The sequence below is a fragment of the Bufo gargarizans genome, chromosome 4, assembly GCF_014858855.1.
Source record: "Bufo gargarizans isolate SCDJY-AF-19 chromosome 4, ASM1485885v1, whole genome shotgun sequence".
Classification (NCBI taxonomy): Eukaryota; Metazoa; Chordata; class Amphibia; order Anura; family Bufonidae; genus Bufo; species Bufo gargarizans.
The window spans coordinates 223,677,416-223,689,161 of record NC_058083.1 but is presented as its reverse complement, the minus strand read 5'-3'; the positions used below and the strand labels follow the sequence as shown (position 1 = coordinate 223,689,161).

Below are 11,746 nucleotides of genomic sequence, written 5' to 3'. Positions count from 1 at the left end.
GCTGAAGGCTTCATCAGCCTCTGGCTTTTACAAACTTCAGTTTCTGGTGCACAGAGTGCCAGAGATGCCTTTAGCATATTAAGAGGCGCCTCTTAATAAATTAGGTGCATCTCACTCAGGTTCCCAGGGGTTCAAGAATGGTGTGTGGGAATGCCAGTCTTGATAAATGTCCCTCATTGAGTCAGGGTATATGTAGAACCAAATCACCATGTTTGAGGTTTACAGAGAATCAGAAAGATTTATAATGTGGAGAACTTTATGTTTCTCCAGTGAAAGAGTGTACCACAAACATATCACACGTTTCAAAATAAATTATAGGAATAGATCATCTAATTCATATTTCACAGAAATTTTTGTTTTTCACATAATAATTACAACTTTATTTAACTAAACTACCAGCGAAGAAACATTAATATTTGTTGCATTGTGAGAGAGACCAATTTTAATACAGTATGTGTGGGCAATTTATAATAAAAGTCTCTTTGATATATATTTTGTTTGAAAACCTTGTCTCCTTATGCTAATAGTAAATGTCAAACATGATCACTGCATGACTGTATTACCATGTCTTTTTCCTAGATTTCAGTAACTACCGAAATACTCTCTGCCCGGAGCTAAGTGGCTAAGACTTAATGCCTAAGAGACATACTTGCCAATTCTAGTTTGCTGCAGGAGATAACCATAAGGGATTGGCGATGCATGCAGTAGGGTTGTTTGGCAGCGATCATGACGTACAGTATATTGCAAAAGGCCTTTCGTAAGAACCAACACAGAATATAATGTATTTTTAAATGGATTTATGCTTCAAAAAATACTTTTTATATGTCATACTGATATATCAAAGGTTTTGATTGTTGGGGGTTGAAGTGATTAAACTTTGATCTCTGCAGCAGACAGAATAGAGATGGGCTAATTGACTTCAGCAGCAAGAAGAGACTGTGCTCTGTGTGAGCGCTTCTTTCTCCTCCTGCTAGCCATCGCTGGTGGTCTTAGAACTCAGACAACCACTCATGAAAACATATCCAAGCTTCCTTGTATCATAACTGTGTTGGCCACCTAAACAATCCTTAAATTTAGAGCTTTAAAAATATCCTCACAGCATGTTTATTCAGCAGCGGAACATTGTTGCAGTTTTGATCTATTTTTGAAAATATCTTTTTATCAAAAGTTTTGCATTTTGTTCTTCGTTGTTTGCAATCCAAATTGAGACTCTTAACTATTGTGTTAAAGGGAACCTGTCAAATTAAACATGGTGTCTGAGCTGAAGGTAGCATTCAGTAAACCTTCAGAGTCAGAGTCATATGGGGAGGTAGAGGGTTGCACTGGCAGAAGATAAACTGCAAGAAAGTATGTAATAATTTGTAGTATTTATTTATTTTATGCACTTAGATAAGGCTACTGAATTCTGCAGCGCTTTACAGACATTACCATCCAACTGTCCCCAATGCGGCTCACAATCTAAGGGCCCTATCAGTATGTCTTTGGAGCGTGGGAGGAAACTGGAGTACCACGAGTAAACCCACGCAAACACGGGGGAGAACATACAAACTCCATATAGATGTTATCCTTGGGTCAGATTCGAACCTAGGACCCCAGTGCTGCAAGGCACCAGTGCTAACCACTGAGCCACAATGCTGCCCACGTAGTATGCTTTATTATACATTCTTGGAGACAGGGCTAGGGTAAGAAGGCAGAGGTGAGATAGAGAAACCAGAGGTAGGCCGATAAATCATTGTACCATATAGTTGTCTGGACAAAACAGAAGCATTTTTTTTATAGTAGTGAGACCCTATGACGGATCTCAATGCCGGAAAATATTAACGCTACATTAACACATTTTTTTTTTTTTTTTCATATTTTGTTTCCATTTGGTGTTGCCTCCTGTACTCTGTTTCAGATTAAAAAGTATTTCTTATTCTATCTTTATACCTGACCATATTTTGTAGTTTGTCTCTGTTCTTCTTTATAAACTTTGAATGCAAGTATTCACACAAGCAAAGTAAACTAGCTGTGTAAAGATGACCATGGGTCTATAGCATAGATGTCACATAAACCATGCTCAGAGGCCTGATAATGACATACGTATGCAGAAAATTTCCTTGCATGGACAAATTTTTTGTGTTTATTACTTGTAAAATAATATAAATATATGTCTTTATTTATTTTTTACAGCACAAAATTGTGGAGGATTAGTACAAGGTCCAAATGGTACAATAGAAAGTCCTGGGTTTCCACATGGATATCCAAACTATGCTAACTGTACGTGGATAATAATCACTGGTGAAAGAAACAGGATACAACTGTCATTTCAAATATTTGCGCTGGAGGAAGATTTTGATATTTTAGCAGTTTTTGATGGACAGCCTCAACAAGGAAATTTAAAAGTCAGGTAGGACTTAATATTCAATAAATATTTTCCATTTATCTCTTTTATTTAATATTTACTACATTTAGATAAAGGTGAAATAAACTGTAATGAATATTCATGTGTGGCATTAATATTGCTATGTTTTTTGTGAATTTGAACTTAACTGATTGGACGCTAGTATAAAAATATGTGTTTGTGTTCATTTTTCGGTACGTTTTTGCATCAAATTTTATTTTCAGGACCAAAAGATGAAGTATTTTTTTTTTTTGTTCTTGTAGACCTTACATATGCTACTTAAAGAGGAGCAGTCATCTCTCCTAACATGTCCGTCTTAGTATCTAATTGTATTCTCCATGTAATGCCAATTCTAAAGTATCTATTCTTATGAATCTATGGTGTGGCATTCCTATATTATTCCTGCTAGAAGTTTACAAATAAATTGCCAGCAGTCTGCAGTAAAGGTAAAGGCAAGTGACGTCACATTCAATGCTCACACAGCCGTTGTGCAGCTCAGTCCCACAGAAGTAAATGTGCCAATCTGATATTGATGATCTATCACAATATTGTAGTCCCTGCTTGGTCCTGTTTCTGCTCACTATCAGGAGCAGGTCGGGCCTGCCGGAGACATTCATGTCCCTGAGGCAAAGACCAAAGTAGTTTTTGTCTGATTCAAACTTTTTTTTTTGTTGCATATATAATACTAAATGAAACCTATGTTGTGAACAATACTACTGCCTCTATTGGACCCAGTGATTGCTATTTCTCTTGGCATAGCAGAGCTGCTTGGTCTTATCAGACCCAGATAAAATCCATCAGTGACTGGTGATAGAACAGGGGACTGCAGTGGTTGGTAGTTGTAGTATATTTATACCTACCTTGTTATGATTGAACACAAGCACAATGGAAAACCCGTCACCACAAAATTCAATGCAGTCTGCAGGCAGCAGGTTATAGAGCATGAGGAGCTGAGCAAATAGATATATCGTTTTTGGTTAAAGATTCAGTAAAACTTTATACACTGATAGCTATGCTTTTTCTGAACTTAAGACCATGCCTGAGCACAACTGTCAGTTACTGTTAGATATCACTAATAAGGCAGATCCTGTGCACAAATGAAGACAGAAAAGCATATACTTAAAGGGAACCTGTCACCAGTTTTATGGTGTCCTAACTAAGGGCAACATAAATAAGTGATTGATTCTCTTAGCAAAATGCTGGTTTACTTCTTTAATTGACCCAGTCAATTTGCCAACATCTTGTATTAAAAAGCTCCAGCTTATAATATTGATCCTGAATATTTATGAGCTCCTGACTCTCCCCGCCCACCTGCTGCTAAATGACAGTTTGTTTCCATATGAATCAGCAGCAGGTGGGCAGGAGAGTGGCTATAGCTCTGAATTAAATATACGCTGGACTCAATGACATCACGCCGGACTCGAATCAGCTCATTAGCATGCGGCATGTGGCATCTTTGTGTGTATATTATGAGGTAACCATCTGTCACACCAGTAAGTGAATACATCTAAGGTACTTTTTAGTAGTTAATGAGTGTATATAATTAATTAGATTATAATCAAATATCCACATGACAGATTCCCTTTAAAGGGGTTGTATTGCAGGCCTAATCTCAGGAAAAGTCATCAATATCTGATCTGCAGGGGTCCTACAACTGGAGTAGGAGGCTCTCCATGTGAGCGCTACTTCCTCTTCATTACACTGCCCATCAGCTCAGAAGTGCAGTGTAATTGCAAGCAATCGCTCCATTCATTTGAATAGAGCAAGCACTTGTAACTACACTATGCCACGCTACAAGGGAGTCGACGGGGAGTGTAATGAAGAGGAAACAACCATCTCATGGAGAGTCACCTCCTTTTTGAACAGCTGATCGGTGGGGGTGCTGGGTGTTGGACCCCTGCTGATCATATAGTGATGACCTATCCTAAATGCTACCAATCTGTTAATATTAGTACAGATGTAGTAGAGTTAACATACATGCTTTATGAGACATTTTATCTAAACTAAATGCGTTAAGCAAACACCTTCAATTGATTTTCAATGGTTTTTGATTCAAGATAACACGATGAGTTAAGAAATGCAAGTTATGAGTTTGTGTGTTAACTCTGCTACATCTGTGTTCTGACCTACAGATTAATTGGTCCATAAGTTAACGGGCATGACACACTATAGTCTGCACATAGTAAGTGCTACATAAAAGTGTTGATAGCTATAATGAAAAATTATTTAAGTGTAGAATACCCTCCATTTATTTAACTAATCTTATATCTGTATATATGTTGTACATACATTATTCTTCATTATGGCTTACAGGTTATCTGTGAGAAAAATTATTACCAACCCTGTGGTTAAGTAAGCATCCAAAGTCACTGGTATATCAGAGGTAACGTCTGTATCACAGTTACAGCATAGGTCCAGGTACAGTCTGTAAGCAGAGTCACAGAATGATTTCTTGCATACAGTTTTTCCATTTAGCTCTCATTTAGGCAATACTTTTTTTGCTTTCTCTCTGAATGTGTTGGTTTAGATTTTTTGGGGGTTGAATTGATTGTTCATTTGGACACCATGTTGATAGAAGGTTTAGGTGCAGTCCTACTGTATGTAACAGCATGGATAATACACAATTGCAATGTTTTGGATCAGATTATATGATTATAGTTTGATAGATTTCTGTCATTTATTTAGTTAAAAAAAAGGTTGAAAAAAGTCTATATAGTAACATAGTTTGTTAGGCCGAATAGAGACATCTGTACACCAAGTTCAGCCTGTTCATGCAAGTTAATCCAGAGGAAGGCAAAAAAAAAAACTCTGTGAGGTAGAAGCCAATTTTCCTCATTTATGGGGGAAAAATTCCTTCCCGACTCCAATCAGGCAATCAGCCTGTAATATTATTACACTCCAGAAATACATCCAGACCCCTCTTGAACTCTTTTAGTGAATTCACCATAACCACCTTCTCAGGCAGAGAGTTCCATAGTCTCACTGCTCTTACCATAAGGAATCCTCTTCTATGTGTGCAAACCTTATTTCCTCCAGACGCAAAGGATGTCCCCTCATCACAGTCACATCCTGGGGAAAAATGGATGATGGGAGAGATCTCTGTACTGACCCCTGATACATTTATACATAGTTATTAGATCTCCCCTCAGTCGTCTTTTTTCTACACTGAATAACCCTAATTTTGATAATCTTTCAGGGTACTGTAGTCCACCCATTCCAGTTATTACTTTAGTTGCCCTCCTCTGAACCCTCTCCAGCTCTGCTATTAGTTACATATTTACAAAGTTAATACAGTTGAAAAAAGCCATAAGTCCATCTGTCACGTTGCTGTGTGGGAGGGAACAGGAAATCAGGCCTGAGAATTAGGGAAGGAAAATGGACACCTCCTAGTGAAAACCCTAAACAAAATCCTGATTGATTACCAGTATGAACAGACCCCAAAGGTAGGTGAGTTCATACGCAAGAATACTTAGAGTCCTATCTAACCCCATAGTACCCTTTTACTGATGGCAGGATTGAGACTACCTATTCCTCCAAAAGAAAGCACAAACAGGAGTCTTCTTCAGGCCTAATACAAACAATAGGGAAATGCAACACACAGAATCCATACAAAATACAAAAGGGAAAGGAAAGACCTAACTTCAAAGGAGCAATAGAAGCACCAGGTACTCAGCCGAGATCCAACCACAATCTATTCAAAGGTGCAAACAGAAGCTATAAACTGCACAGCATTGTGGGAAAAGCAACTATAAATAGAGAAGGTTAAATGACCCTAATAGCCACACCTGGGGAAAGAATGTGTGGCAAGCACCAGAAACAACACAGACATCATTTGATCCAAACAGAAAAACATGTCAGATCAAACCACGTGTTGCCAGTCTCAACGATCTCCTGCCATCTGTCGCGGGAATGTCCGTGACACCATCAAGTTCAAACAAGGGATAGGTGAGAATCCCAGCAGGAAGTGAGACTTAGATTTCTATACATTTTCATAAGCATTTATGCCATTTACATTTAAGAATTCATCTAAACTCTTTTTAAAACTGTCCACTGTTCCTGCTGTGACCACGTCCTGAGTAAGTCTATTCCACAGATTCACAGTTCTTACAGTAAAGCTTCTGGAGACTGAACTTTTTCTTCTCCAGTCGGAGGGACTACCCTCTTGTCTTTTGACATAGAACAATTTTTTGCCTTATTTTTTATATGGCCCATTTATATATTTGTATGGGTTAATCATGTCCCCCCCCCCCCTCTTAGACGTCTCTTCTCAAGACAAAATAAATGTAATTATTTTACTCTTTCTTTATAACTAAGACCCTCCATGCTCCTAATTAGTTTTAGTCCCTCTCCTCTATACTTTTTCCAGCTGTAGAGCGTCCTTTGTATGTACTGGTGCCCAGAACTGAACTGCATATTCCAGATGAAGCCGCACCAACGCTTTGTAAAGTGGCAGTATTACATCCCTTCCCCGCAAGCCCATGCCTCGTTTAATGCATGACAATATCCTGGTAGCCTTAGAAGCAGCTGATTGAAATTGTATGCTGTTATTTAATCTACAAGGACACCTAAATCCTTCTCTATAAGTGACTCCCCTAGTGGTACAAACCCTAGGACATATAATGCACGGAGATTATTACTACCAAGATGCATAACTAATGCATAACTTTACATTTATCCACATTGAACCTCCTTTGCCAAGTTGATGCCCAATCACTCAGAGTGTTCAAGTCAGCTTGTATTTTATTGACATCTTCCATAGACTGCACAGTACTACACAGCTTAATGTCATCTGGAAAAATATAAACAGTGTTATTAATCCCATCCTTAATATAAATAATAAGTAAATTAAATAATAGAGTACCCAGCACTGAACCTTGGGGTACACCACTTAAAACCCAGGACCTTTCTGAATAGGAATCATTGACCACAACTCTCTGGACAAAGTCCTTCAACCAGTTTTCAATCCAATAACAAACCATACTTTCAAAGCCTATAGACTTTACTTTATCTATTAAACGTCTATGAGGGACAGTATCAAAATCCTTCACAAAATCCAGAAAAAAATACATCCCTCCAGGCTTCTACTCATCTACTCATAAAAACAAATCAGGTTAGTCTTACAACTTCTGCCCTTGGTAAACCCATTTGGTTATCACTTATAATATTATATAGAAACATAGAAACATAGAATGTGTCGGCAGATAAGAACCATTTGGCCCATCTAGTCTGCCCAATATATCTGAATCCTATGAATAGTCCCTGGCCCTATCTTATATGAAGGATAGCCTTATGCCTATCCCATGCATGCTTAAACTCCTTCACTGTATTTGCCGCTACCACTTCTGCAGGAAGGCTATTCCATGCATCCACTACTCTCTCTGTAAAGTAATACTTCCTTATATTACTTTTAAACCTTTGCCCCTCTAATTTAAAACTGTGTCCTCTTGTGGTAGTTTTTCTTCTTTTAAATATGCTCTCCTCCTTTACCGAGTTGATTCCCTTTATGTATTTAAAAGTTTCTATCATATCCCCTCGGTCTCTTCTTTCTTCCAAGCTATACATGTTAAGGTCTTTTAACCTTTCCTGGTAAGTTTTATCCTGCAATCCATGGACCAGTTTAGTAGCTCTTCTCTGAACTCTCTCTAGAGTATCTATATCCTTCTGGAGATATGGCCTCCAGTACTGCGCACAATACTCCAAGTGAGGTCTCACCAGTGTTCTGTACAGCGGCATAAGCACTTCACTCTTTCTACTGCTTATACCTCTCCCTATACATCCAAGCATTCTGCTGGCATTTCGTGCTGCTTTATTGCATTGTCTTCCCACCTTTAAGTCTTCTGAAATAATTACTCCTAAATCCCTTTCCTCAGATACTGAGGTCAGGACTGTGTCAAATATTCTATATTCTGCCCTTGGGTTTTTACGCCCCAGGTGCATTATCTTGCACTTATCCACATTAAATTTCAGTTGCCAGAGTTCTGACCATTCTTCTAGTTTTCCTAAATCCTTTTCCATTTGGCGTTTCCCTCCAGGAACATCAACCCTGTTACATATCTTTGTGTCATCAGCAAAAAGACAAACCTTACCATCGAGGCCTTCTGCAATATCACTTATGAAGATATTAAACAAAATTGGTCCCAGTACAGATCCCTGTGGAATCCCACTGGTATACAGTCACATACTCATTTATATAGTCCCTTAAGAGTCCTTCAAACATTTCTCCCACAACAAAAGTTAAACTAAATGGTCTATAATTGCCTGTGGAGGACCTTTTTTGAAAATAGGCACCACATTTGCCTTGCACCATTCATTTGGCACTGTACCAGTACCTAGAGAATCTTAAAAAATCATAAACAGGGGTGCATCAATAATTGAACTGAGCACTTTAAGAACTCTTGGGTGTAATCCATTTAGACCCAGAGCCTTGTTCACCTTTACCTTATTTAACTTAGCTTGGACCATATCTACAATTAGCCAATTGAGTATATTACTGGATGTACTAACAGCCTCAACACCACAGATATCAGCTCCTTTCTCTACTTTTGCATATGCAGGGGTAATCTTTTTTTTTTGTATTATGCCTTTTTCTTATCTTCAGTGACTAACCCCCCTTTACCATTATTTAGGGGACCTATGTGCTCAGACCTTTGTTTTTAGCATTTATATATTTAAAATATGTTTGGGGATTTTTTTTTTGCTCTCTTTTGCCACCCTTTTGTTGCTGCCATTTGCTGCCCTTTTTTGAAATGTATTGCCCTGTTAGCCATGGAGGGGTAAATTTTAGCCGTTTATACTCATTACCTAAAGGAAAAAAACATTTTTGTGCAATTATTCAAGAGTATTTAAAGCTCTCCCATTTATCCTATTATTATGTGACAGTAGCTGTTCCCAGTCCATGCCTTAAAATGCTGCCCTTAACCCATGGAAATTAGCCTTTCTAAAATTCAGTGTTTTTGCTTCTTATAGTGTAGGGGGAATATTATTATATTGGCTTGCTCACAGGAGCCCAGAACTGTACACAGTACTCCATGTGTGGTCTGACCAGTGATTTTTAAAGTGGTAGGACTAAGTTCTCATTACGGACATCTATGCCCCTTTTGATGCAACCCATTATCTTATTGGCCTTGGCAACTGCTGCCTGGTACTGGTTTCTACAGTTACGTTTGCTGTCCCCTAAAATTCCTAGATCCTTTTCCATGTCAGTGCTACCCAGTGTTTTACCATTTAGTATGCACTGGTGACATGTATTATTCCTTCTCATGTGTACAACCTTACATTTGTCAGTGTTAAATCTCATCTGCCACTTATCTGCCCAAGCCTCCAATCTATCCAGATCCCTCTGTAGTAGTATACTGTCCTCTTCAGTGTTAATTACTTTACACAGTTTAGTGTCACTGAATTTTTTTTATTTTACTCTGCAAGGCTTCTACAGGAGAATAGGGCCCAATACTGATCCCTGTGGTACCCCACTAGTAACAATGACCCATTCTGAGTGAGTACCATTAATAACCACCCTCTGTTTTCCATCACTGAGCCAGTTGCTTACCCACATACAGACATTTGCTTGAAGTCCAAGCATTCTCATTTTATATACAAAATGTTTATGTGGCACTGTATCAAATGCTTTGGAGAAGTCAACGACATCCATTGACTTGACACGGTCAAATCTAGAACTTACCTCCACAAGATCTATAGGGTTCAGTTTCCCAGTCTATATCTGGGTAGTTGAAGTCCCCCATAATAATCTTATTATGATTTGTCGCTTCATGGTATATTAAGTGGCTTATAGCAAACTCTATAGAAAAACAAAATTGTTTATTATTATTTTTGCCTCCATTTATTTCTACCCACAGTGACTCCAAATGTTTATTAAACATGAAGCATATATAAGCATGAAAGCATTATATCTGTGATCAGAAAAAAATCCTAGTTTTTCAGACATAGCACCAGAACCACAGCATGTGAACAATCTGGATGTATTCCAGTCAGATGCATAACCATACATGACAGCGCAGGCAATTGTAAGAAAGCATCAATTTGAGATTCATGGATAATAGTTATTGGAATAGCTCCAAGTCCCTTAAATGTGCCTTGAAGGTCTATAATAGATATAGGTTCATTGTTTCACTAACAACAATAACAAACTCCTGCCAGGAGAATTTCTATATTTTTTTCTGCTCAGTACAGGATAATTTTGATTGTATATTTAGTATAAACCTTTTCTTTATTTCTTCATATTTATGTATAAACACAAAACTATTATTGTAACATTATTGTAAAGACAAATTATTTTTAAGGTTTTCTATGTCAGGAACATTATCCCATCTATTCAAATATTTAATTCTTCCCTTAATTGAAATTGTTTCCTAAAATAATAGTCTTTGAAATTTTGTTTACTTGAACTTGTTCCTGATAAACACATGAATTCACAAATATTCCCCCCCCCCCCCCCCCCCCCCCCGTGTGTATTATTTCTTGTTAAAGTGTTGCTCCCTAAGGGAGAACAGAGTTTATACCCTTGCAGGAAAAATACAAATCTCAAGCAAAAGTTGAGGATTATGTACAAATCTGTGAAAGCCATCTATATGAAATAGTACAATGTTACTTTGGCATTAGAAAAGAGGATCAGAAATGTACGGTGATTCATTGTTTTATTTTATACAGGGTTGTTACTGATTTTTGCCACTGCCAAAATACCATGTACAGATTTTGTTTTTGCAGGTCCATTTACTAATATAGATTTTATAGCTTATCTAAGAAATACATAGGTTGATAACATATCGGAACTATATAATCTCTACTCTAGCTTTCTTTCACATTATCACATTATAGCTTATATCTACATAAGGATGAAAGCACTCTAGGGGTTTTTTATTTCAATGTGGTTTTAAGCTATATGATTGTGGATATACTAGCAGTCCAGTTTTCACTCCAGATAATTTAGTGGTGGCATTTTACGGTGTTAATTTGTGTAAGGTAAGTAAATGGAAATGTCTGAATAGGAATTCATTTTTGTATAATACTGTCCTCATATGAACAGCACTGAGATCAAGCTACAATCTTCATTCCTTCATTCCTTTTCAGATGACCTGATATGCAGTTTCCTTTCCCTGATAGCTTGGATTTCCCCCTTCTCCACAAACTTATCTGTGTTGTACACCATTCTCCCAATCCTTCCTGCTATCCATAACAATTAGAAAAGGGAAAGGTGGATCATAGAGAGGGATCAGAATCAGTGAGCTTTGTCAGATGCAACAGGACAACCATGTAGATGAAGGCGTTACACAGATTGCATAACAATAAAATGGTAGGACATTTTTAATGAAGATTATTTAAAAACTTAGCTAAAATATTACCACCATG

The 11,746-nt window shown here is 37.7% G+C and overlaps 1 protein-coding gene across 1 annotated transcript in view; it reads left to right on the top strand.

Moving 5' to 3' along the window:
* Positions 1–1,249: 1,249 nt before the first annotated feature.
* The window catches only part of CSMD1 (CUB and Sushi multiple domains 1), a 2,061,198-nt gene continuing 2,050,701 nt past the window's right edge, over positions 1,250–11,746 (top strand). Inside the window, exons 1-2 of the mRNA XM_044291097.1 lie at positions 1,250–1,277; positions 2,173–2,389. Coding sequence (XP_044147032.1) covers positions 1,250–1,277; positions 2,173–2,389 — 245 coding nt within the window. The remainder of the gene's footprint in view (positions 1,278–2,172; positions 2,390–11,746) is intronic.